Source organism: Amblyomma maculatum, chromosome 2, assembly GCF_055883805.1.
Source record: "Amblyomma maculatum isolate TAMU_Amacu chromosome 2, ASM5588380v1, whole genome shotgun sequence".
Lineage (NCBI taxonomy): Eukaryota > Metazoa > Arthropoda > Arachnida > Ixodida > Ixodidae > Amblyomma > Amblyomma maculatum.
In genome coordinates this window covers 64,245,322-64,273,137 of record NC_139345.1, presented here as the reverse complement: position 1 = coordinate 64,273,137, position 27,816 = coordinate 64,245,322, and the positions used below count along the sequence as shown (strand labels likewise).

General features: G+C 45.6%; 1 protein-coding gene across 4 annotated transcripts in view; it reads left to right on the top strand.

Moving 5' to 3' along the window:
- Positions 1-27,816, top strand: part of LOC146198821 (CREB-regulated transcription coactivator 1-like) — a 76,243-nt gene that overhangs the window by 18,651 nt on the left and 29,776 nt on the right. For all 4 annotated transcript variants that reach the window (XM_084594307.1, XM_084594308.1, XM_084594306.1 and 1 more), the window contains 5 exons: positions 1,440-1,555; positions 3,420-3,484; positions 6,659-6,942; positions 12,689-12,960; positions 19,334-19,648. In XM_084594307.1, the coding sequence (XP_084450433.1) occupies positions 1,440-1,555; positions 3,420-3,484; positions 6,659-6,942; positions 12,689-12,960; positions 19,334-19,648 (1,052 nt within the window). The remainder of the gene's footprint in view (positions 1-1,439; positions 1,556-3,419; positions 3,485-6,658; positions 6,943-12,688; positions 12,961-19,333; positions 19,649-27,816) is intronic.

Genomic DNA, 27,816 nt, shown 5'->3' with positions numbered 1-27,816 from the left:
TGAGAAGTGAATGTTTTTTCTGCTGTAGTGATGCGGCTTGCTGCCATAGCATTATGCTTATGGCATCGCACAGTTGAGTGTTGGTTTTTGCATCTGTCTTGTCGTGGTGGCCACAGACCTTTGGAGTTGCGAACTTTTGCGTTGAGGTTTAACTTGCCCCTCAGTGAGTGGGTGCAAGCAGGGGACATTCAGTTAGCTTTCTCTAGGACGCGATGCTTTGTTTCCAGTGGCATTACATCGGCTTGGAATTCCCGGCTCAATTTTGTGCTTTTTTGCTTTCATTACTGGTTCTAACCAAGGCTTATTGGCGCAAAATTTAGTCCACTTTTCTTTTTTTTTTTTTTCTTTTTACTGATAGGAAAATTGGGTTGCAAGAAAAGAAATCAGCCCTTTTTCACTCTGTGGCTTGATGTTCTATGTATATATCTTTCTTACCATTATTTTTTTATTTACGATGCAAATGGGATTCTCGAAATTGCAGGTCTTGACAGCATAGGAAATGGGTCATGAAAAGTTATTCAGTGTTAGTATCACTTCGATGCTTCGTCAGGTAGCTGTCTTGCTCTTTTAACTAGTGCAGCTTTTGAATGGACGGAACAAAGTTTTTATTTGACTTATGACTTAAGCTCTTACATGGGTTATACAATCCCACTTGTTTCTCTCAGATTGTGGCCACTTTGGTACTTTGCGCAGAACTGTTACTAGAGAGTTATATCATAGCACAATCTGTGGCCTGTTACTGTGGTTCGCGGTTGCGGGGCTCCACTGCACGTGCATAGAGCTCCTTAAGGGCACCAGGGGTTGGTGCATACTTGCGGCGACCTGAAAGCTTGCCATGCCACGACCAACCAGTGTGTGAAAGTGGATCACAGCAGATCTTGGATCGTGCTGTGCTACAACTATTTGCTCTTCTTTTTTTTTTCTTCATGTAGTGATAAACCCTGCGCTTGTTTGTAGCACTTGTTTGTGCACTGCTTGCTGTAACTTCTGCATGAATTCGTTTGATATCTCTGGAGGAATAGGCTAAGAGAAAGGAGGGCATCAAACTGGAGTAATGCAGCGTAGCTCTTCCATCAGCCTTGATATCCCAGTTCTCTGAGGGTTAATTTTTTTGTGTTTTATTTTTCCTGAGATGTGTTTGATGTTTTAGATGTGAAGGCATTGTTGATGGTAAACGAGTTTGAAAGAGCAATTCAAACAAGGTTTATTGGCTTTTTACTTACTGTGGCATTGCATATTGCATATTGCTGTTGAAATATGGTGTATGACGTTGTGCTAGTTGGTTCTGATGCACGATTTCAGTTATTCTTGCATGTTTGCTTCCGTGCAATGTGGATGCTGCCTGGCATGTTGTGAATGTCTTCTCAACCTTGCTTACTTGTGCTATGATCCCAGGGCTGATTTCTCCTCATTGGCATCTTGTTCTTCTCCTTCAACAGGTATGCCAGAGATGAACAGCATGGCAATGGACAGCATGAATCTCAAAGGATATTGGGACCCCAAGGGAGGAGGGGGAGGTGACTGTTACCCAAGTGGCCTTTCCAGTATGGGATGTGTGAGTGTCACCTGCAAAGCTTATTTCATTGCCATTTTTAATGCAATAGTGTTAAAGGCCCCGTTCACCACAAAATCCAACGTTGCTGTCATTATCGGCGTCGTGAGTAAAACGTCACGAGTATGGTGCTGGCAGGTGGTAGCTGGCAGCTCACATGGTCGTGCACTGATTGGGCGTAGGGCTGCCTGGCATTATATTTGGCAGGAGCTGCCAACTTGTGCCTCTCCTTTTTTATAAAAGGGTGATATCACCCCTTTATAAAAAGGGTGATATCACAATCAGCCTGTCAGGGTCCTTGCATTCCGAGTCAGACACGTTACCCCTAGATCACGCAGGCACATCCATACGGCTTGCTTAAAGCAGGGATTTATATGTCGGCTGGTAATGCTGTTGCATCATACACTTAAAGGCGGAGCTTAAGTGTTTCCTATAATTTTTTCCCCTTGCACAATCTTTTAAAATATATATATATATATATAGCTGCCGCGGTCTTTTGCTAGTTAGTTTTTGGGTTTTAAGAGGTATGCATTGTCCTGTTCTAGCACAAAAAATTTGTTAAGGTTACTCTAGCATTGACTACAGGATTATTAGTGTGCCGTTGCAGTTCAGTACTTGTATTGATTGTTTGGATTAGTCTTGTTTTGATGGTGACACACTCATTTTAATTGGGCTTTTGATATTATGCTGTGCACAGTTCTGCGCAACCATTGCAGAATGGCATTCAGGATTTTGCCTGCTCGCAAACAATCTCGAGAACCACAGAACCTTGCTGTATCCAGGGAAGCTGTCGCTCATAAAAGTTAAAAAAAAGAAGGGAGGCAATGGTTCATACTTTTTTCCCCGAGTCCCTGCTATAAGCACAAGGTAGTAGCAGCAAATAGCAGGGTTCAGCTGAATTGACGTTAAGCTGCGACAGTGTTGTCATTTGCAGAAAGCAGTTTCTCATCTGACACTTGCACTGCTAGGACGTCCTCATGATGCTTCACATTCTCAATATCTCGGTGCCAGCTGTAAGTAAGAATACAATCCGAATCTCTTCCGAATCTCTTGGAAGTGAGAGGAGCTGTGCTGACCGCTCTGTTACACGCAAGCCAGCTTCTTTTGGCTCTTTGATTTTGGCTAAGGCTGTACCTCAGCAGCCAGTTGCATATGACATGCAGGCCATGTGCTCTGCAGCCATTGTAATTTCGTGGGATGTGGTATCTTGAAAACACATTACGTTTATCTCAGTGCAGTCTGGTCAGTGAGAAACATTTAAACAAGTGGACATGCATACGAAGAGCCACATTTATATAAGTTCATGTATGTATGTAAACCGACTGCTGTTTCTTTTTTTTTTTTTTTTTTCTCGTAACCCACTCACCCTCTATAATTTCCTCAGGCCCTGAGGGCACTGAAGTAAATAAATAGATAAATGCCAGCTGAGTAACTTGAAAGGCAATGTGAAAATTTTTTTTTCCACGAATCCGCATTCGGGAAGCTTGCATCCATAGCTATAGTTGTAGCTGGGAAACTTCACCCTCATCCAAATAAAGCATTGACGGATTGACGGTCAATGCAGTGATGCGGCATATCTCGACTGCCTGGTTCCCTGTTCATCTATTGGAACCAAAGTTGCAAAAAAAAGAAAGAAAGTGATTCTGGAAAAAAGCTAGAAATTCACCCCTCTTTCCAACCAGCAGTTGTTTGGTTAATGCCACTAATTATATAGGGGCATTTTCTCGAGGCCTGACACTCACCTTGCTGAAAGAAATTCACTCTTGGTTAAAGAAGTTGAGTCCAAGTGTTTTAAAGCGTTAAAAACTATTTCCGTGATATTTTTTAGGGTTTGTTGATTTGTGTTTTGCATACTGGCTTTGTGCAGGGAATTTCGACTCAGCACCAGCAACAACAGCATCGACCAAAATCCTGCGATGTCCCTGGAATCAAGTCAGTTTGCCAGGAGAGCAATTGCGGCATTTCATAATCAGTGTTGGGCATGGACGATTTCGCTCCGTCAACTTGTTTGCAGCTTGGAAATGGTCTTTGCTCCTCATGACGTAATTGCTAGCAGCAGGGTTGCTTTCCGTGTTCCAGCCTTAATTTAATGGGCCTGTCTTGTTGAGGAGTTCATCTGTACATTCTCTTGGTGGTGGTAACTTTTTGGCTGTTTATGGGTGTGAAGGTGTCACACGTGTTGTTTCCTAAGCCGCTGTGTTGTTCGGGAAGACCACAAATAGGATAACGTTATGTGTCTAGCGCTTATTCTCAGTGCATGTTGTGGCTATTTGGGGCAAAAACGGAGTAACCGATGCTCTGGGCAAGATGTATGGTAACTGGTGCATCTGTACATCTGATAGGTGGAGTTTTTGCTTCAAGTGTAATGGATCAGGTTGCTGGTTTTCGCATTTTTCTTTTGTACATAGTCGAACATTAACGTTGGAAAGGGGTTAGCGTGGGCGACGTGAGTCAGCTGAAAGAGTATAGTAGTTGGCAGGTCACTTGATTTTTCAAGTGTTAATAGTTATGTCCAGGACTTTATGCATCGTCATCAGCCTCATCAGGTATAATAAGATTAGCGAAACTGCCGACACTAACAAGGCAGTCTGAAGCTTTTTTTCGCGAGAAGTGCTTAAATCTATGATTTTTTTTGGGCGGTATCTTCACAAATTAGAGGCCTTAGGCATAGGGCCAAATTTTAGAAGGCTTTTTACCTCAGTGAGGATGCTGTAAGGCCTGCGTGCCATCCTTCGGTCAATTCTTAAATGCGCCATAAACGAGGAGCACCTAGTGAGGTGTATTTAAACATTCCCCAAAGGAGGGCGGGGCGCATTCAAGGCACTGAGGTAAGGAGTCTTCTGAAATTTGGCCCGTAGCATATTTTCCCCTCAAAAGTAGCACTGATGTATGGGGTCACCATGGGATCGATTTCGCAATGTCACGCACAGGGCATTTCTATCTCAGAATGACCATATGGCGTTTACTTTTGTTGCAGCTTGTTTGTGCTGCTTAAAGCAAAAAAAAAGAGACTGCTTATAGAAAATGCTAGAGGATGAAAAGTGTCAATGTTGTATGGGAGCTGCAGAAGACAGGAAAGAACGATACAGCTTTTGCATTTTTGCAGTGTGACTTGTTCGGCTTGTTGGTACTTATTTCATGAGAAAAAGTAACATTGCGCAAAAAAAAAAAGGCATTCTAAAAGAAAGTAGGTCTTATGGTGTTCGTCTCTGTTACTCTTTCATCTTATGTTGTGCTGCAGCTTTTTTCTACTGCAGCAGCTACTGCATGCTTGACCATAGCTGTTTTTGTATTAGGGTCATAGGTCTGCAGTAGCATTTAAATTTAAGCACTTTAATATTCGACCTTGATGAAGAGGCACATGTTTCTTTCACTAAATATCTTCAGACTGCGAGAATTTACTGGAGCCCCAGAAATGGCTGCTAACAAACTACTAATCTAAATGACCGTGGAAATTTTGAGAAAGGATGCTCATCTGGACTCTCTCTTCATTTAGTGGTTTACTGACACTTGTCTTCTCTGAACTGCTGGTGCTGCATAGTTAGTTCATCATATGCACTATAGAGAACATAAAAAAGGATGCCCACATCAACTGACTGATGGCTCAATTCCAGTATGAAGGAGAAAGAAGAAAACGTTCCATGGCTACAGAAAAAGAGACAAGAAAAAAAATTTGAATAAGACATGAGATCAGACAGAAAAAATTAGGGAGGTTCAATGCTGCTGAACCGGATGTGGAGCGAAAGCTGTGCGGGCAACTGGCTGTTGTCGTCTACCAGGGTGGCAGCTACAGAGTTGTCAGTGGTTTCTTCTTCTTTTTCTTCTCCCTCTTCTTCTTGGCTCAAGGTCATTCGTGGAGTCGGCACCACGGCAAGGTGTGATCATGCTGAAGAGGTTAAGCCGTTGGCGTAGTGTTGCTTTAACAACAAAAACAACGAAAACAAATAATTGAGGAAACGAAAACGATGACAACAAAATTAAACTGCAGAAAATATAATCCGGTCTTCTGCCATTGCCCCGAAGAAGCAGCTTCGTCTCCTTCCTGCTGAGGGCTACCAGCGGCACACTCACACGCTTTCCTACCTGGCTCGAATTCATTCTAAAGGGTTCAGTCATAGTAGAATTAAACAGCCAGTTGGTAATGTGTGCTTCACCAGTGTGGACTTCGTTTTTTCTGTGTTCTCTATCGCGCATGTGACGAACTATGCAGCACCAGCAATTCAGAGAATCATGCCACCGACTAGCCTGCATTCAAGTTTATCGGCACTTGACAGTTTTTTTTCTTGTGTCATGCGTACCACTATGCTAGTAACATCTTTTTTAGTTCCTCGATTTTCTGTGATACAATCTCGTTGACCGGCCTCGTCTTCCCATGAAGGGGGCATTGAAGTAGTGAGGAGCATGGGAAAATTAGAGAGAGCATGTGAAATCCAGGAGGTTTGTGTGTGCAACCTTGTGCAGTCCAACTCCACAGCAATGAATGCAGCTGCAATACAGTTTCTCCCGCAACATAGGATTTCTGATTCCCTGGCAGCAAACCATTAAAGAGCAGCACAAGAATTCTCCTCCCCCCATTTCCTCTCCCCCCACCCCCCACAACAAACAATTTTCTTAGTGTAGATCGGCTTCGGCTTCAAGAAAGTGTTTGTGAGTAAGCAAGCAGTTTTCTTTTTTCTTTTCTTTTTTTGCTCATTGGAATATGTATGCTGTTCTTTTGGTGTTGAAATCCAGCATCATCTAAACTGACAACCAGCAAGCATGTAGTCATCTGTAAGAAACAGGTCGAGGGTCTCCTCAATTTAAAAAGCTTTCAAACGCTGGTGGTGTGTAATGAACTGCGTAACGTTCCCCCAAGTGAGCCTTTTGGATTCTATGCTATTGACTGAAAGTGTATGCAGCATACATTTTCTGTCCTTTCCACCCTTGCTTCGTTTCTTGCTTCCAGGTAGTGAAGGGTGTGTCATGCTTGCTGCAGCCTTTTTTTTTCTTCTTCCTGGGAGCTCATTCTGGGAAAGGTGGGAAAAACAGAGAAAACACCCGTTTACTCAGAGCAAGAGTTTTGCAGGCCATTCTCATAAAAAATGCCGTGTACTGCGTTGCTTGCAGCATCTACCTGCCCCAGGATGAGAGTGGCAATGGCGGAGCTCTGGCAGGCGGTAGCCCTGGTCCAACTGGTGTGGCACCCCCACCTCAGGGGCCACCAGGGGGTGCCGGTAATCTGCAGGCGCCACCCCCCATTGGCAATGGCAACACGGGGTCTCTGCCGGACCTGACCAGCCTGCACTTCCCACCACCTTTAGCCACCCCGCTCGACCCTTCCGAAGAGCTGGCTCACCAGCAGCAGGGAGGCGGCCAGGGGGGCCCGCCTTCCTTGCCACCCCTTCATCCCGGTCAGTGCCGTCTACTGAATCAAACTACATTGATAGGTTGGCCTTGCATGATAGCGAGTATGCAATTGTTAGTGAAAGCAAACCGCTGATAAGCCAGAAATTCAGGCAAAAGGATGTAAACGTGGGGTACATGTGGCACTACAGTTGCAGCTGCCTCTGGCTGTGATTGGGTCATCGCTTTCTCTTACTGCGCCATTTTGACGGCAGTCGGCAAGAGCAGGCACTGCCAAAAATGAATGAAAGACGATATTAAAGAAAAAGATTTTTTCCCTCACCCTTATCTTATGCATCCTTGAATAGAATTGTACGGCCTAACTGTGGTTTTGCGAATTACACGGGACGCCAATAAATCTATACCATTGCGCTTTGGATTCAAAGAAATTAAATGTTTTTTCAACAGAGTCGCCTTCTGCTTACCTACTTTTGACGGTCCCTAAACAGTCCAAGAACTAGAAATTATCTGGCATTATTGGCAGTGTGCTTGTAGAAATAATTCTTGTTATTTCTTTCGGAACCATGTCTTAGAAAAGCAGAACATTTTTTTTCTGTGTAAAGTTTACCCACTCTGGCCTAACATATATCAAAATGTAGCTGCTTAGGTGCTCTTTCATACACATGAATACTTAAGCTCTGTACTTAACATAAAAAAGAAAAACCCTTTCGGTTCTGAATTTTGGGGAAAAAATATACAAAATGTTGAAAAGGGAAGAAGCGGTAATAAAGAAATTCCAGAATGTACAAAACTTTGCTTAATGTCTTTCTTACTTTTGAAAAATATGGGTTATGTAAGTGTCATCTTCCTTTGGTGTTTAAATGTATTTCAAGATCATGAAGTACTAAAACAGCTGAAGAGTCTGCAAAGCAAAATTTTATGAAGTCAAATATTTGCACAATTGTTCTGTAAATATACTAAAATATGGTTATTTAGATGGCGTTTCAAATAGGCAAAAAATTTTTGTTCACCTTTAAAAATGACTTGAAAAAAAAAAAAAAGAAAAGAAAGCTCACTCTGGGAATTTACTGGAAAAAAAAAAAAAGAAAAGAGAAAAAAGCGACACGCGGGACGCGTGCCTCTGCGGACTTCTCGTGGCGCATACAGCACGACAAGAGATGGTGACATGCCAGCCGCACGGTGCCGCGGACTGCTTGCAATCCGTACAGCGCACCTAGCGATTGCGAAGTCTACAATGTGCGGCCTGTGCGCGTCCGCTGCTACAGTGCTCTAGTACCGCCGTCGCGTGCGCCGCCGACTACTACTCACGGCTGCGCGCTGCTGCAAACCTCTTGCTGCGTGGAAAACGATTGCGATGCTGGCGATGTGCGATCTGCCCGCCTCCACATACTTCTCGCGGCACGTACAGCATGACTGGAGATGGCGACATGCGGGCCGCACGGCGCCGCAAACTGCTCACGGATCGCGATCGCGGAGCCAGCGATGTCCGGTCCGTGGGCACCCGCCGTGTACGCCGCCGCCAGCTACGGTGACTGCGACGTCTGCGGTTTGTCGGCCACGCGCCGCTGAAAGCTTTTCGCGGCGTGAGCCCGACAGAAAATCGCGACGTCGGCAAGGTGCGGGCCATGCTTGACCGCAAACTGCTCGTGATGCGTACATAAAGCGCGGCTGGCGATCGCGGAGTCAAAGATGTGCGGGCAGTGCGTAGTGCTCGAGGTTACGGTCGCGGTTTGCGCATTCGTATCATCCGTAGTGGCGCGGGAGAGTGTTCGGACCATCCGAAATTTTGCACATTGTACACAATGCGCTCTGGCCGGGGAAGTTCGCGAATTCGTATCATCTCGAAATTCATATCAACCGGATTCGTATCACTGAGGTTTAACTGTACATTGGTTTCTGCCTTCGGAAGGGTCTGGTGCCGATGGACGTGAGTGCCTTTTCGGGATTTCTGAGGCCGCCCGGGTGCTTTTTGAAGCGTTGTTTCAAGCTGTTGAGGTCCGAACTGTGGCTACAAGTGCGAAGGTGTCGGGACCATTTGCGGGCCCTATGTTATGCCTTAGACCCTGGTTGATTGGCCAAGATCAAGCTACGTGCCATTTGTTGCCATGCGGCTGATATGACAGAAATCCTCTGGGCCCAAACCTTGAACTAAGCCTTCCATTCGACTGCGAGCAGGCAGAGCAGGGTTCATCAGACCACTGATGTGACAGTGGTTGTAGATGCGGTTTTGCTGGGGGATGTTTCCAATATTTTAAGCAAGGGTCCAAAATTCTGTCAGGAACGAAGTGTGCCGGTCCATGAGGTTCTTGCGCTCAATCGGCAAATAGCCAGGAAGGCTTCAGAAGAAAACCAAGAAAGATGCCTACTTGATTGTGTGGACGCGCTGCTGAAAACCGCCAGGACTACCGTGAGCCGTTCCAGGGATGGGTGGGGGAAAGTTGTGTCCTTGTTCCAGCACAAACGACTGCTTCAGTTGGACAAAGAAGGAGGCTTCGTGGTGTTGATTGAAGAGGAATATCACAGGAGAGCGGGAGATGCAATCGCCAAGAATTTTAAGGAAGTCTAGCGCCACTAGAGTGAAGTGGAAGGCGGCTGCCTTGTGCAAAGGCTTCGTTCTCGACAGGTTAGCAAATGCTATTGGTAATACTAGGTGCAATTCCCTTTCAGTCTATTATCTTTCGTCAAGTTGCAATGTACCATCTAGCCCATCTTCAAGTTTTGTTACTGCTGTCATCAAAAAGAATGCGTGGTTGAAGCACCAGAATCACGCAAAACATGCTGAATGATTTTGTTCGAGGCCCTTTTCTCGTGCATTTCACCCCTGAAGAGCAGAACACCAGGCCAGGGATATCTTGCACTCATATCTTGGTGGGATATCTTGGTGGGTACCCAATGGCAGTAGGAATCGAACCTGGTACTTCTCGAATGTGAGGCAGAGGCTCTACCAGAAGACGCACCCTGACGCAAGCTCAGTGCCATTTTTTCTCAGATTTGAGACCACTTCGCTCCGAATAATTACTTCTAGTCGGCGTCTGCTGAAAAAAAAAAAAAGAAGAAAGAACTTACATGGAAACCGAACCTACTGTTGTCATACAGTCGAACCCGGCTATATCGAACCCGGATATATCGAATTTTGGTTATATCGAACTTACGGAATATCCCCTTGAAAATCCCATGTAAAAGTATAGGAAAGCCGCGTCATATATCGAACTCAATTTTACCGGTCGTTCGATATATCGAACTCCGCACCACGCACTGGAAAGTGTGCCTTCCCCAAAGACGATCGCATCACGCTTGGCCGTTTGCCGCGTGACGTTTTCAAGCCACGCGCGGAAGGAATGAGAAGGGACAGTTCTGGAAAGCGCCGCGCCCATTCCCCAAAGGCGCGCGCATCTGCAGTTATTGTTTCCCGCGCGCCAACACATGACCTTTGCAAGCCATGTGCGTGGGTGTGCCCATCCTTTTGCCGAGCTATCTCTCTCCTTCAGCACGCGCAACGCATGCGCCAAGCCAGTTCAGCCCGTTTTCAGACAGACGTCGGACGCTTACTCCAGCGTGTGTTGCGAACCCTCTGCGCGCAGCGGCTGACATGGCTATGGCGCCTGCGGACGTTAAGAAGCGGCAGCTCTCTGTTTTTCTTTTTTTTGCGAGAGTCATTCTTTCTTATCGTTGGGCTGTACGCGCGACGTAGCGTAAGATATGGCGGCTGCGGACGTTAAGAAACGGCAGGCTTTTTTTTTTTTGGCGGGAGCCGTTTATCTTTGCATGTATGAATCAACGGAAGCACGGGGTCTGCTGCTGCGATCATGACGCCCGCCCCAAGCGAGGCGTGATTAATCGAACCAGGCTTGTGCAATCAAGCCATCACGGGCACTCTGCCAAGTTCGATCCCCGCCACCGGAGGAGCTATAAAAAGATAAACACGCCCTGACGTTATCGCTGCGCAGCATTTTGGCACACTGCCAAGAAATGAGCTGTGGATGTGACGACCGAAACGGAGTGACACGCGCCATCCACATGCAAGCGAAAACGCTCGCGATTTCTGCCGCAGCGACACAAAAACCTTGAATTGAGCTGTCGCGGTGGCGCGAGCGGCAAGGGGGACGCAGTTCCAACAAGTTAGAAATTTTTCGCTCTGTCGCTGCCGCTCGTCGCTGAGATCGCTCAATCGCTTGCATGTGAGCGAGCTGGTCTTAACGCATTTTTTATTTTTTTTTTTTTTTCAAATTCTCGGGTGAAAAAGTGGAGGGTGGGTTCATTATGCGAGTGGATTGATTACGCGACACATGCGGTATCGTTTTTTGGCATCGTAAGTGCCGTCACAAGCCGATTTTTGTATATCGAATTATCGATATATCGAACTATTTCGCGATCCCCTTCGAGTTCGATATATCCGGGTTCGACTGTAATACAGTAAAACCGCATTACAGGAGACACGCAAGGAACCAGAAAAAGATCTCTCTTGTAACTAAGGTCCCTTGCAACCAAACATTCTTACCAACTCATATGGGCAACAGTTTAGGAAGTCAAAATGTCCTTATTGTTTCAGCCACTGTCATCACATTCCTGTGTGACTAAAACAACAGGGACATTTTGACTTCCCAGTCAAGAGGAGGCACTCCTTGGTTCCTGACCTAGTGCAACAAAACAGGAGATGGTATGGAACAGAATTCAGTTGAGGAAATTTAAACTGCCGCACATACGAGTTGGTACGAGTCAGCTGTGTTGATAAGCGTACCTGAGTTAATTGTGTCTCTTCTAAATAGTGAAGAAGTTTCTTTAGGGAGCTACAAAAGTTGTCCTCAGTAACAGAGTGTCTCTTGTAGCCATGTCTCTTGTATGCAATGTTGCTAACATGGCAAACATAGGAAAACCAACCAAACCATTTTCAAGTGTCTCTTATAACCGAGTGTCTCTCGTAACCATGTCTCTTGTAACGAGATTTTACAGCCTGTGTGCGGCTACGTATTCATTGCACGGATGTTTGCCTCTGACAGTGCATTGAAAAGCATTGGTCGTACACGATTGATTTCTTATGGGGCGGCCCTAGAAAAGTTTAATCTGTGATGTGAGAGACAGACGAGCAAGCATGTCTGAAGATACTGCCTCTCGGGATATTTAAACACACATTCTATGTCCCATGCGAATAGCGCTCTACCTCAGCGAATGATGGCAGACCATAACGATGCTTTCATATCTTTCTTTTTCTTTCTTTCAAAAAGAGCTTCATAGCCGGGAAAAGTGGGCTTAGGGCGACAGGTTGTGATAAAATATTATTCTTGATACGCCAACTCTGAAGCTGCTGCAGTTCATCACCAATCCTCGTTTACAGGCAGTACCAGTTCATACTAAGGAAGAATGTTTTCTTAATTGTCCATGCAGAGTGCCGAGAACAAGACCAGTATGACCATGAAAAAGAGAAACTAGCATTGAGCCCCCCTCAGATCGACCAGGATACCACGAAATAAACACAACAAATATATACAGCAGATGCGAGGAAAGCAGCAGTGAAATTTATTCCCATTTACAACTTGAGGAGAACAAGCTCTTCTTCAACACTGCAAATAGCTCACAATCTTTCTGCTTGTGGAGAACAGGTAAACATGGTGCAAGCGTCCTGTTGTATGAACAAGCACTCGGCAGCATGCATTCGGACACGGTACTAATATTACATAGTAGCATCCGTAACCTCGCAATTTGTTGGACTTGCTCTTGCATTATTGCTCATGAAGAATGGTAGAATGTTGATCAACTTTGGTGTTGCTGTTGTGTAGACCTCTGTGCATATTGCAGGCAATGCAGGCTCGCCGGGCTCTCCGCGTGGCTGTACCAGCCCGTCAGGGGGCCGTCACGCGAGCCCCGGCCCGGCGCCTTCGCCGTCGTCACGTCGCCGGGCACATCACAACTCGACCAGCATGGTTCTGGGCTCTGGCCGCCTGCATGGGCCCTCGGCCTCCCAGCAGGCCGCCACGGTGGGGGCCCCAGGGCAAGTACGTGCACACTCACCCCTGCACCACAACCGCCGACACCAACACCGACCCCACCCACCCCGGATCACTGTCGAGGTATGGAAGAAGAAGGAGCCCACTCTCATTGGTGGTTGGAAAGACCCTTCGAGGGAGAGAGAGAGTGAAATTTGGTGCCCCTTGGCTGTAGACCTCTTTCAGGAATGCTGCAAGGTTGTCGTGAGTGTCAGGATATTGGCTTGGTGGTTTATGACTGATGCACCATGTCAAGGTCACAGCTGTTCCAAGACCAAGGCAGGAGTGTATAACTGCAAACATTGCAGCAAGCCTGTCACTTGCTATGTATTTTTTGGCCGTGCAGAAAGACACAAGTGTGCAAACACCCAGGCTTACTTCAAAATTCAGTTAATGTTCGTTATTGTAGAAAGTGCTGGCGTGGAAACAAAACGCAAATGTTATAAGGTTATGTTGCCTCTTTTAACATAAAGAAGGAGTGCATGCAGAATGGTCCACTGTACTAGCTTGAGGGAACATGTTTGTTGGTCTCGTCGGTCACAATCGTATATTTTTGAAAAGTTCAGCCAATGTCTGACTAAATATCAAGACAGGCGCACCATCCTTCCGTCATATATATATATATATATATATATATATATATATATATATTTTTTTCGTGTTTTGTCTAGACGAAACGTTGTAATAAACACTTTTAAAACTGGCTGGTGTTCGCAACACATCAAGCTGCCACTTTCTAGAACACGCTACACGTGGGGAAGTCTCTTTTCTTCAATGTGGTGCTTACTGAAAGAGGTCTACACGCCTTGTTTTTCCATAGGGTCGGCATGCTTTGTGCTCTTGACCCTTGTTCCCAATGGGTCCTCTGTCAAGTCATTGAGGCACCTGCTTGCCGTGCACCCCTGTTTTCTGCTACTTGTTCGCCGCCTCCCCCTCATTTTTTTTTTCTTAGCTACTGCTTTGCTACCCCTGCATGCTGCAGTACTCCTTTTGCCCTGGGAGGAGTGCTTAGTATGCTGCGCAAGTTTTTTTTGATTGGGCCCCGTTCTCTTGCCTTCTTACTCCGTTGTAGATGAAATGGAAAATGCTTTTGTCACTTTCAAACTGCTTGGGAATCTTGGCAGAACTGTTGTGATTTTTTAAAACTGTGAATTGGAGCTGGCCGGAGATCCCCTTTGACAGTACTTCTAGCAAGTATGTCGACCACAGGAATAATGCTTTGTTGGCACGAGCTAGTCCACACTGGGAATGCGATTTTTATTTTTATGAGACTTGCATGAGGCTGTAAGAAAAAGAAGCTCGGGAGAGTGTGCAGCTGCATGTTATCCTTGTATTGAACTAAATGAAGGTTGCGATATTTGTGCCATCCTAATTCTGTTCAAGTTTAATGTCAGTTTAGTGAAATCCTGGATATACAGTAGAACCTTGGTGATACGAATCTCACGAGGTCGCGAAAAAATTCGTATCATCCGAACATTCGTATCATCAAAACGAAGAAAAATAACTATGCAGAAGCATAGGAAAGGCAGTCACACATATCTGTTTACGTCCGAGAAAGTTATTACGGTTGCGCGGTCACAGCTTGCCACTCGCGGTGTACACAGCGCGACAGTCGATTGCGACGTCGGTGATGCGGCGGACTTCCCTGGGCGCGTACAGCACGACAAGAGACGGTGCCGCAGACTGCTCGCGGTGTTTACAGCGCGACTAGTGGTCGCAAAGTCTACGATGTGCGGTCCGTGCGCGCCCGCCACGTGCGCCACCGGCTACTACTCAAAGCCGCGCGCTGCTGCAAACCTTTCACGCCGTGAAAAACGATCGCAATGCCGGCGATGTGCGATCTGCCCGCCTCCGCATACTTCTCACGGCGCGTACAGATGAATATCGATGGCAACATGCGGACCGCGCGGCGCCTCAAGCTGCTAATGGATTGCGATCGCGGAGTCCGGTCCTTGCGCACCCACCGCGTGCGCCGCCACCAGCCACGGTGGTTACGACGTCTTTGGTTTGTGGGCCACGCGCCGCTGAAAGCTTTTCGCGGCATGAGCCCGACAGAAAATCGTGACGTGGGCGGATCTCGAACCACGCGTCCCCGCAAACTGCTCGTGATGCGTACATACAGCGCGACTGGAGCTCGTGGAGTCAAAGATGTGCGGGCAGTGCGTAGTGCTCAAGGTTATGGTCGCAGTTCGCGTGTTTGTATCATCCGTGGTAACACGGGAGTGTTCGGACCATCCGAAATTTTGCACATTGTACACAATGCACTCTGACTGGGGAATTTCGCAAATTCGTATCACTGAGATTTTACTGGGTAATATCGTCACCTTTCCATGCTTAGTATTTGGTTTCTTTGTAGGCTTTGTTTTTTTCATGAGTTTACAAGTGTAATTGTACTTTAGACTTTAGATTTGACTGCCTCACTGCATGTAGTGCCTATCACATGATATACATGTGCACGTAGTACATAAAATGGCATTCCTTAAGCCTTAGTTCTTTTTTTTTTTTTCATCTCCTTCTATAACCTTATTTTATTGTAGAATCCTTGTGATCGTGCAGTTTTAGTCCTTGCTTCTGGAGTCTTGGGTCATAATGACTTGCTTTGAGCCACAAACACTGTACTTAAATTCTTGTGTATACAGTGAAATCTCAATGATGTGATTCTGCGTAATAAGTTTTTCAGCATAATATGTTTTTTTTTTTTTGTTCCCGGCAGGCACACTGTAGAGGAAATGCATTTTCTTGCGGCTAATGTGGTCATGTTTTCGTACTTTTTTAATTAATTTTTTTTGCGCCCTCGGAATTGCAGCGCTGACCTCGGCAGCCTGCCAGGATGATGCGCCTTGATAACTTCTCTGGATGTTTATCTTTTGACGAGATTCCTCCTGGGGTGGGGGGTGCCTTTCATTCGCAGCCTGTAGAGGCCTGTTTTGGATAATACGTTCGACTGATATGTCTTGATTTTAATTTCCCGTGAGAATCATACCAACAAAAATTCTGCTTTAATGTCTCTGCTCATTTTAACTTTTGCTTACGTACAGGTTATGCGCCCGTGTAAATTACTGTGGTAGCTTTCAGGTGTCGACGCACCACTTTCTCATAACCACAACCATTACTGTAACTCCTCAACTTGTAAGCATTCATAACTTCCGATTGTGTTTGCTTTACATTGTTTGTTTTTTCTGACAGCACAGGAAGTACTAAAAGCCTCTGCAGGCTTGTTCTGTGCACTGATTTGCAATTTCTTCGTAACCCATCAGAGCCTGCAATGCACTAGTTGGCATGGCTACCTTGTATAAGTTCAGTTCACACTCTTTAATCTGTCAATGTAATACCCCTGCCAACATATACAATAAAGATGGGATCCCCTTGAGGCCACTTCACGAATTGTTCTGCCACCTTGCTAGCAAATTGATTTGCATCTCAGGGGCACAGCTGGCATTTTTGTGAACTTATTAAATGGCGTGGTCATCTGAAAAGCCGAGACTTGTATTGAAAGGACAGCAAAAGCTTCTTAATTTGAAGGGACCAGAAATGAAATTCGAATTATTCGACGTGTGAATTTCTACAAGGCCACAAAACAAACAAAAAAAAAACACTCAAGAATTATTTGCTTCACAGCACTAAATTTATTGGGTGAAAGACTGAGTCACTGTTATGCTAATGACCCCAATAAAACCCGTTCAGATAAACTAGAAATCCGAATAAACCATATACAGTAAAACCTTGTCGGTGCGTCTTTTTATTTTTTCATTCGGAAAAAAAGTCTATGATCTGGGAAAATGCGTGATCCGAACTGCCCGTCCTTGAAACTTTTTACTGCTGAATAAGGTACAAAGGAATTCAGAATTGAGACTTTCACTGCATAAAAGTGTAGATTAGCATTTATAGACATCTAGTATGCTAAGCTCCTTTTTTTAGCTTTCACAGAATTAGTCTGTATTTGCGTTGTCCTAGCACGTAAGAGATGTAAACAAATATGGTTAGCAGAAGGCAGTGATGAGCTGGGATTGCTTCCTTCGTGTTTCGGGATGCTTCGCCCCCTTGCACCATTTACATGTGGAGAGCCCATCGCAACGTCTTACAGTCGCCATGTTTTTGCTCACACTGTGTCCCCCAAACTCGGCCCGCTCATATGCCAATCAATATTTGGAAATTATCAAATAGTTCACCTTTATGCCCTTAGGGCACCGCAAAGAAGCCACCGCATTTCTCCTCATGAAGCCATGTTTCCGCGGGAACGGGTGCCTTGTGTATGTTGGCTTGTCATTCTTTGATGCTTTGCCCCTTGGCATCTGTGTTTCGCAGGAAAGCTACTTTGGCGGGCCATCGGTCTTTTCATGTTGCGAGCGCTTGTTAGCATATGCCCGGCTGATCGCAAAACATTATCCGACCGCAGTTCGTCATTTTAAATGTAGTAACCGAGAAATTATGTTACCTGGGAACGCATTAACAGGGAGAAAAATAGCGTAACTCTGTGGGAGAGGATTTTGAGTGTATGAAACAGGAAATCATATTCACCAGGAACATATCAACAAGGTTCTACTGTATAGTGTTCCACACAGCCAACTTAAATTGTGTGATAAACGTGTGAAGTACACATTATTTATTGTCGTCATAGTACTAGTAGCTGCTTTGAGCATTAGATTCATTTTTGACATTGTATATCATAGGTTCCATCACATATATCATTTGATTCCTGCCATATTGGCTAATCTTTTCCACTTTCGTTGGAGTGCCATATGGGAGAAGGAACTTGTTTGTTCAGTGATGATGATTCTAACTAGCAGAGATATTGTGGGGCAAAGGCACCACCAGATGGCAGAAATTGTCAACATTCGTGGAACAAACAGTACGAGAAGTGGTTTACCACAGCGTATTTCCATCGCCATCACTGCTGCTTTTGTAGCGACATTCAAATGGTATCTTTTGAGCAATAAACCGTAACAAGGAATGTGCAGAATTGGTGTGCTTTCGATGTCATATGCGAAAAACCGTGGCACCCTACTGCGGCATCAATATCAATCTTGAAAGCTTGCTGTTGGGCTGTTTCGATCTTGATTTCATTGCAGGGTATGCAGTTTCAGTAAATAGGGGATCTTTTTTTTTCTTTTTTCTCTTTGCACGGGTCATGTTGGCTTCCTGTTATCATTGGACACTGCGTGTCTCCTCAATATTCAAGCAATTTTGACTGAAATAGTTTGCGAAAACATGGAAAACGAAGGGAATTTGAAAGGAGTAGCTCTGTGCAAGGTGGAGTCCTAGCCCTTACACTGCATTTGCCATCCAGTTGCATACATGTAAGAAACTACATTCACCTCTCACTGTCGATCCTTCTGCTGCTTGAGCCCTGTTGCTTGACCTCCTCTCCTGCCTAGTGTTATGCATGGCATGGCACCCGCACACAGACGTGTCCTTCTTTCTGGCAGGGGACTTGGCGGGACGAAGCATTCTGTGCTGTATACACGTCCCCTGCTGTCTGTCATAATGCCTAAAAGGTGACCCCTTTTTACAGCGTTTGCCAGTAACAGTTTGAGGCTTTTTATTTGAGGGGCTCATTCTCCTTCTCTCCGTACTGACCTAACCCTTTCCCCCTTCCGTGCCATCCCTGTGCCCATAATGCCGTGATGCCGCAAGTCGCCGTCTGCTTCATGGCTGCAGAAGTGCTCCCCTTGCTAACGGCTGCTGAGGAGAAGTTACACCTGTCTGCTTCTTGTCTCGTGAGATTGTGGCGTCTTCAATGCTTACATTCGACTCTAGCGAGTAGTATTCTAGGGTTGTTTTGTAAGGAGTCCGTTCGGTGTGATTGAAACTATGTTTCAGCCTAATTTGGGCATTACTTTCTAGATTTATAGGTATTGAAAGTCAGGTTTATACTTTGTTTTGGCAATCATTTTTCGGATGGTCTTTGGGGCTTGTGTGACAGTGTGTGTGTAATGTCCGTTAGGAATTAGTGTGTATAGCACGGAGCTCTCTGAGGGCTTTGGGCAGTGGTCACAGCCACCTTATAGAGCAAAGTTGTGAAATATTTCTTCAATGTTATTGTGCCCATATGTGCTTAAATAGTGTTTTAGTTAATTGCTTAAGCACATGAGACACTTCTGTAGCAGTAAGGTTGGGTATAATGGCAATCATTGGGTGGCTGTGGTCGATCTGCCAACCTTGGCAGCTCATGGTGACTGTACCCATTGGCCAAAATTTATATGCCTTGTTGGAATTGGCTGAGATAATTTTTGGTTATTCTTTTTCCTTGTTTTCTTGAGTGTTTGAGCCTATCTTTAAGACTGTAACTTGTTTAGCTCTGTTTGTTACCTATTCAAACTTAATCTCTTTGCCAATTTGATGAGGGCGAAATAGCAGACATTCGCTATGGAGAGATGAAGGGCTGCTTGGTTTTGCTTTGCTGGCCCAGTAGTCAGGATTTTGAGGCTCCTTTGCTTGCTTGCACATGTTCTGCCAGGGCCTGACCATGGACACAAACGCACTATCCCTGGACGGCTATGGGGGCAGTTCTCAGCAGGCACAGCAGCAACAGCAGCATCAGCAGCAGCATCAGCAGCAGCATCAGCAACATCCGCAGCAGCATCAGCAACAGCATCAGCAACAACAGCATCAGCAACAGCAGCAGCAGCAGCAGCAGCAACAACAGCAGCAGCAGCAGCAACAGCAGCAGCCGCAGCAACTTGGCTACTACCCGCCTCAGTCACCACAGTGCTTGGGGCAGAGTCCCGGCTCCCCTCTGGCCTATCCTCCCTCATCACCATCCCTAAACCAGGTGAGTGTATTTTCCTTTGTTTTCCTAATTATTTTTGCCCCTTTCTTTGCTGAATGATGTCATTTATGGATATATGTCACCTGATTTCTCTTTGTCAAAAGCGATGTTGGTTTAATGCTTCTTCATTGTCATCCACATAACTTGCTTTGCAAATGAGACCACTTTGGTGCCTTCCTTTGCTTACTCGTTGTGGTGTGGCATCACTAACGGGGATTAATGGCTTACATTGTAATGTGAGCTGCTGACACGACTACCTAATGATCTTTGTATAAGAGGGAAGAAGAAAAAGAGTGAGTTTTATTTCCTGTATTTTGTCGCTAGTTATATGGGGCTCTTCACTTCTTGTCACATGTGCAGAGCGGGCATGAAGGCTGTCAACAGACCAACACCGTGTTTACAAACATTAAAGGCACTCCAGAGTCTGGAGGTGGCTTAGGGCATCATCTGTGCTGTCATCTACTGTAGTACAGCTGAGTCTGGATATATCGAACTCGAAGGGGCTAGCGAAATAATTCGATATATCGATAATTCGATATATAAAAATCAGCTTATGACCCCACATGTGATTGGGAAAAAATTATACTGTATTTGTCGCGTAATTTGCCCACTAGAATAATGAACCCACCTTCCACTTTTGCTGCTGAAAATTCGAAAAAAAAAAGCGTTAACTTATTTGGTGCTGCATCTCTGTTTCGCACCTTTGCAGACCACAGCTCATTTATTGGCAGTGCGCCAAGATGCTGCACAGCGATAAGGTCACGGCATGTTTATCTTTTGACTATACTTTTGATGTTCACTCCTGTGGTGGCGGGGAGCGTGCTTGGCAGAGTGCCTGTGATGGCTTGATTGCATAAGCCTGGTTTGATTTATTACGCTGCGCTTGGGGCAGGTGGCGTCCACTGCCATAAAATTATTAGAATGCGTGATAGCAGCAAATGCCATTTGAAGCGAATGGTGCTAAAGCCGGCGTCGCGATCGCAGCTGACCGCATGCTTTCGGTAATTTCAATGCGTGCTTTTGACGGTGACGCACATCGCACGTCACCTGGCGCGCACAGAGGGTTCACAACACACATTGGAGAAAGCACCCAGCGTTCTGCCTGCCACATACTGAGCTGGCTTGTCGGCGCATGCACAGCGCGTGCTGTTGCAAACGAAGACAAAAAAAGAGGGACGAAGGGGAGAGAGAGAAAGCTCGGCAGAATTTTTTTCTCCTCCATGCTCCCGCACATCCATGGAGGAAGGAAAGAATGGGGACGGTACACCCTTTTGCTTCGCTCTGTCGCACTGTTTACCCTCTCCCTAACACCACAGCTGCATTGGCTGCGTCTGCTTCGTACCGACCATTGCCAAACCGGTTCTTTCTCGTTCCTTCACGCACATGGCATGCAAGCTGCCGCGTGGCAAACGATCACTGCAGATGCGTGCGTTTTTGGGGAAAGGGTGCTCCGCTGCTCTAGACCAGCCGTCGCCGAGCCGGTTCTCTCTTGCTCTTTACTCACGGGGCTTGAAAACGTCGCGCTGCAAACGGCCGAGGATGATGCGATGAGCGCACCTTCTATTGCATGGCGCAGGCACTGGAAGGTGCGCTGATTGCATCGATATATCGAATGACCGGTGAGATTAGAGTTGATATACTATGCTGCTTTCCTTTCTACATGAGTTTTTCAAGGGGATATCCTGCGAGTTCGATATAATCAAAATTTGAATTATCCGGGTTCAATATGTCTGAGTTTCTGTACAACGTTCACTTTGTTCACTTACCATGGTGCTTGTGAGTGCTTTTTCATGCGGTAATCTAGGATTTTCCACCTGATGGACACAAAATGTGGTGTCTGTGATAGGTAGACACAGAAACATAGGAAATTAGTGTGCTTCATTGCGTTTTCATTCATTTTCACAAAATTTCTCTGATTTGCCGCTAGCTGCGGGTGCTGCTCAACTGGCAGCTGTTTGAATCGTGCTGTAATTCATCTTCGTAAAATTTCTCTGATTATCTGCTCGTTGATGCTGCTTAACCAAACGCACTGTGGACTGTGGGATGCCAGGTTTTCTGTGACATAAAGAGCTGTGCTCCAGTTTCGCATTACAGTCGAACCTCGATATTAGAAACCTTAATGTAATGAAATTTGCGACGTAACGCATTTCTGTAATTTCCTAATCTCTGCCCTATTGAAAACCATGCATTTTTGTCGTGATTTAACAAAGTAATTTTTATGCTGCACTTTCGATTTAACAAGCCCTCGCACATTGCATGCATGGGTCAGCAGCTACCTTGACAATGAGATGAGAACAAACAACCTAGACACATCGCATTTTGCATTTGCGCGACATAGACGTCAGTTTGAGGGGAGGGTTTAATACGCGGGAAGACATAGAATTTTATACCACAGTCGTCCATCCTTCCACCCATCAGTCGTCACAGAAAGCATGTAGTCAGCCGTGACCATGACGCGGGTTTTTAGCATCGTCCGTTTTAAAAGATGTTTGCTGCTGCACACATTCCAATGATTTTGTGGCAGCGGACGGCAGCCATCCCAATCGCTGCGTGATAAAGGGAAGGCACTGAGCAACCGGACCAGCAGATCAAGCCACCGTCGGCACTCCTGTCAAAGCCGCCAGTACTCTACCAAGTTCGCCCCTCCCCACCCCTCCTCACCCCACCGCTGGAGCTAAAGCACACCGTGAAGTTCTCGCTGCGCGGAATCTTGCTGTATCTGCTTTTCAGATGCCGCAGTCTTTGCTGCTTTTGCTGTCGGAACATGGCACTACAATAGTTCACGCTTAAAAGCGGCAAAAAAATAACAGTAAAAAGACGCGAGGTGAGCAGCGTACATCCATCGCTGTCACGTGGTTGTTTGCCGGTTGTCGGTAACGGGAACAACGGAGCATGTTGGCGACGTAATGCAGGGTTGGTTTCCTGGGGCAATGGTGGTGGGCGAGCACGCGGCAGCAGCGGCGCCAACGCGTGTGCTCCTGGTGCGCGCTCTCTCTCCCATACTGATTCCTCCTCCACCTCCTTCACCCTCATAGCAACGGATGTTGCTCGTAGATGCATCGCGCGAGCCGCAGAGGATGTGGAGGCTGCCGCCGCAGTCACGTCGTGCTATCAGCGCGATCGTGAAACATTTCACCGCTTCCATGACTTCCAATAATTTTGATTTACTGTAAACACTTTCCAGGTGGTTTTCCTTACATCAATTCTTAATCTGGTTTTCTTCCTACATTGTCGTTTTGGGTCTTCACGCGAAAACTGCATGTAACGAAAAAGTGCGCACATTTTATAATTTCGTTATAACCAGGTTTAACTGTACTGAATATAATAAGAGGTAAGTGTTAGTTGGTATTTATATTATTATTGACAATAAAAGATGTTTTGTAGTCGCATAAGGTTGGGAACAACCTGATTTGTAGTGCATCAAAAATGTTATTGTTAGAACTATCCGAAGTAGGTAATCCCATGGTTTTGTAGTTGTTTTGTAGTTACAGCAATGGTGACAAATATGTTTTGTATGTGTTTCCTCATGATTCGCTGCAATAACTGAAATGACTGTGACATGGTGAAAAGTACTCTGATCTAAGAATAGCGCTTGGAAAGTGCTGCCATACCTTTGCCAAAGTAAAACAACCGTACGCAACCTTTTTACGCAGACTGCTTACCTGTTCCTTTCAAGACAAGTGGCAATCAAACATAACCCCTAAATATTTGAAAAAAGACACAAATTCAATAATGTTTTTATCAACACTAATAGAAAAACCACTTGAAACAGTACATTTTTGTTTTGAACAAAAGGTAGCATATTTGGTTTTTTCAGTGTTTAAAACTAGATGGTTATTATGAAACCAAGTGGAGATATGTAGGAATTCACTGTTTATAGCATTTTGCATTGACTGAAGCGAGTTACCAGTAAAAACAAGTGCAGCATCACCTGCGTACATCAAAATTTGAGGACACTGTTATGCATTCGGGAGGTCATTAATAAAGAGGGAAAACAAAAGAGGTCCCAGAACTGAGCCTTGAGGGTATACGACATGTTATGTTTTGTTATGCACACTTGAAGGGCTTGAAGACAATTTGCTGCTGTCTTGAGGATAGGTAGCTTTTAAAACATTCAAGGGCTCTGCTACGTACACCATATGCTTCCAGTTTCATTAAAAGAATGGAGTGTGAAAAAGTGTCGAAAGCTTTCTTTATGTCTGTAAATATGCTTAAAGCTATGTTATGGTTATGGAGAGCAGATAAAAGAAGTTGTGATGGAGTAAATACAGCCGTGGACGTGGACCTGCTAGCAACAAATCTATGCTACTGAGGACTAATGATATGATTAGTATCAAAAAAGTTTTCAGTTGGGAGGCAATTAATTTTTCAAAAATTGTATTGATAATGATTGTATTGATGATCGGAATTGCGGGGATTCCCCGGCTTAGCCACCATTGAAACTCATGTATTGGCTGACCGCTTAAGATGTAGTGGCTCACAAAGTGCCTACCGCTTAATGCATACCTGCTGTCGCAGTTTTACTGGCTGTGCTGCGCCGTGAAACTTTTTCCACCTTTCCGGAAAGCATTATAACATGCGGACTGCTGGCGATACGACATTGCGGCCATTTTGGCTATGTTCCTACAAATGCGGCGATATCCATGTCAATAGGGAGCCCAGGAAGCGTTGGCTACGCTGACGTGAACGCATCGCTGAGTAGTATTGTCGCCAGCCCTGTCACGGTAACCGTCACCACCATACCGCTCATGCACGGTCGTGTTGCTCGCTCATGCCAACCTCTCACTGTGGGCCTGCGGGTGTTGTTGCGTTGTGGGTGTGTTGCTGGCAGGTAGCGTGCTTTGTGGGGGCGTCTTGTTTGGAGCTGGTGCTGTGTGAAGCACAAAGAAGTTGTGTTAGTGTGTGCGCAAATGGTCGGCACTATGCCAAAGCCTACTTTACCGATGTATCGCCTACTGACAGTTAAGGAAAGCTGATCATAACTCATTCTACTGAAAAAGGACTACGAATAGTGCACTAGCGCGTGCATGAAACTTGCTTACTTCCAGTCTCGCCGTTTTTGTTACGAAAGCAACACTACGCTAGTCGTCTAACCATTTCGCATGGCACAGCGTGGGCCAAGCTGCGCATGCGCGAGGAGCCACGTGACGTCAGAGGCAGCAGCTGGTGTGTCGGAGCTGCCGTCGCAGGTGCACTTCGCCATGCGCTCTGCCGGTGCCAGAGAAGTGACGTCATAACCACAGCCTGCGCCAGCTGCACATTACTCTCTCCATTGGTTGGGCAGAGAAGTGTGTGTAGTGTATATAAATAGGAGCGCGCGACCAGAATCTACCAACTACGGAGAAAGAGAGCCCTGCCGCTGCTCAGCGCATAGCGTAAGCTATCCTAAGTGTAGCCATGCAGCTGTTCCTTTCACAACTCAGCTAGGTTTAACCAGAGCTAAACCACTGCCATTTCTTGAGACTGCTGTTGTCGCCGCATGACTACCACGGCGGCAACTGAAAATGACGGATTTCTGGTCGGTAGCACACCAATAAAATATATGTATGTACATGTATTCGAGGAAAATTTATTGTGCCCGAATGTTTCTTGTTTCAGAGTGTGAATAATGGCAAATTTGTACTGGTCAGTTAAGATGTACTGCCGGATAGTGCATACTTTTCCCGCGTTTCCGTCAACTACATATTAACGTGGTTTTACTGTCTTTTATTTGGGCAGCTAAAACGTGGGAACCTCGACTTAACGAACTTCGCAATTTAGCGAAATGTTCGGCTGCAAGTAGGACTTGTTATATTGAGGTTCAACTGTACTGAGTATCATAATTGCCAGTGTGCTATTTTCTCAATTAGTTTTCTTTCTGAAGTCATCTCGCATTGCATTGGCAAGCAAGTTACAGACATAATCCAGCTTGCTGCTCCTCAGAGCAACTACAGTGACCTTCACCACTAGGCTTGCGAACTGCCAGGAGAAGCTAACTCTTTGATCACTTTTACGCAGTGTTTTGTGCCGGGGGCATACAGCGGCAAAGGAGGGCTTGGCTTTGAATGTCGAAAGAAGGTAGTGTGGGTCGTTGAGAAAAAGAAGGCACTGAAAAAAATGTGTTCCCTAGGTGTAACCTCTAAAATAATGATGGTATATCAATTGCTTCAGTATTTTTGTGTGCCTTCTCTCTTTTTTCGCAAGCCGATGAAGGCAGAACATGGTAGGGGGCGATAACATAATTTAATAATGGCCGAGGTTTTTTAGCGCTCCTGCCCATGTCACTGCCCGCTTCTTTCTTTTCCTCGTCTGTAACATGACTTGGGAACACCCGATTGATTGTCTTGAGAGCATGGATGGGAAGTACGCCACAGTTGGTTTGATGTACAGTGTCGTGATAGACACTGTACATCAAACCGACTGAATGGGGCAGGTAGAAGAGGAAATTAGGAAGTGCCTGCCGCCACTATGATGAATGGATGAAGCCTTGCTTATGACGCTTTTGGGCCACAGTTTTGCCAAGAACTGATGATTGAGGGTTGAGGCCCAGGGACAAATTGAGGGCATGGGCAGGGAGAGGGTGTCCTTGGGCCTAGTAACCCTTTGCTCGTGAAGGGAGGGAGGGAGGGAGGGAGGGAGGGAGGGAGGGAGGGAGGGAGGGAGGGAGGGGAGGGGAGGGGAGGGGAGGGGAGGGGAGGAGGAGGAGGGGTAGAGAGGGGTAGGGGCTGGGGCAGTCAGGAGATGCAGAGACCAGGAACCTGGCTGCCGATAACTGAAGCTGATGCAGGGCACTGATACTTTAGGAAGACACTCTGTAAGCTCCGCCAAATGTTGTGTGACAGCCAGGCGATCAAGACAGAACATGGTAAATGGCGACGACGGGATTTAAAAGTAGCTGCAAGCCTAGCATGAGCACTCCTGCGTGCAACTTGACATACTTCATCTTCTTCGTCCGTAACAATGTAGTATATAGTCTCAAACTTTCCCCTCGCATTATATTGGTCACATTTTATACATGTAAGTACAATCTGTCCGACATCACAGTACACACATTTATCTTGATATATTAAAAAGATAAGAGCTTTGAAATAAAGTTTCGTGGCTTTTCAGGCTGTCCTTAAAAGAGCATGCCAGCTGTTAACGAATGGCTGCATGTATAAGTGCTCAGTGAAATAAGAAAATTATTTTGGAAGCGGCCATTTGTGTAATTTGATTTGAGCTGAATGACAAATAGTATGTTCAGCTCCCATTCGAAATTCCAAATATTGCTGCGCCTTTTATAATGTGTTGTATCTGTTGAGGTTATGAAAGAGACGCTGGGCAAGCTGTGAAATAGAATTTAAAGTATGCCCAAGCCTGAACACGCACACATTTCAACATACATCAGAACTTGTTCAACATGCGTAACGTTTAGGTACACATTTGTCTGTTTGCAGTGACCCTCTGCACCAGGGGTCCTAAAGGGAGGTAACAGCACCCACAAGCTCGGTGAAGGTCCTGAAGGAAAACGCTTAAAAACCCCCTAAAAAACTGAACACTGACCTGAATGGCAGCGAGAAAAAAAAAAAAAGGGAGACAGAAAGAAATGTGGGAACATGCAATGGGTTTTTTTCTTTTCTAAAGAATAAAGAATGCACTGCATGTCTTGATATGTTTGTGCCAATTTGTTTGCCTGCAGCAACATGGTTGCTTTGTGTGTCAACATTGCGTATCATCTCGAGTCTCTTTTTTTGCTTGCAGCAGTAACCTTGCATGATGCATAGCTTGTGGTCTTTTGCGTTACTCTAGTTATTTTGGTGTGGCTACGTTGCGGAAGGCCAGCTGTTGCTAGCTTTTCTGCTCTTTGTCCTGGTTATCCTGGCAGTTCCTGGTGGCTGTCAGCTAGACTTATGAAGGCTGTCTTTGCCCATTTCAGAAAACATTCTTAAATACCGCAGTCATTTATGACAGTTCTCCAGAGTTCCGCAACGCATGTCCTTGTTCTTATTTTTCTTTTATGTCGTTCCTGTATGTTTCACTCATTGCACTAATCATTCGAAGCTAAAATATTCTGAAGGCAGTATAAATATTCATGCTACCGTTCTGAATGTAGTGCCTGCTTGTTGTGACGGACATATGTCAATGTCTCTTGTATTCCTGTCACACGGGCACTTCCAAAGACTATTGAGTCTATAATCGTCGAGATTCTCGAT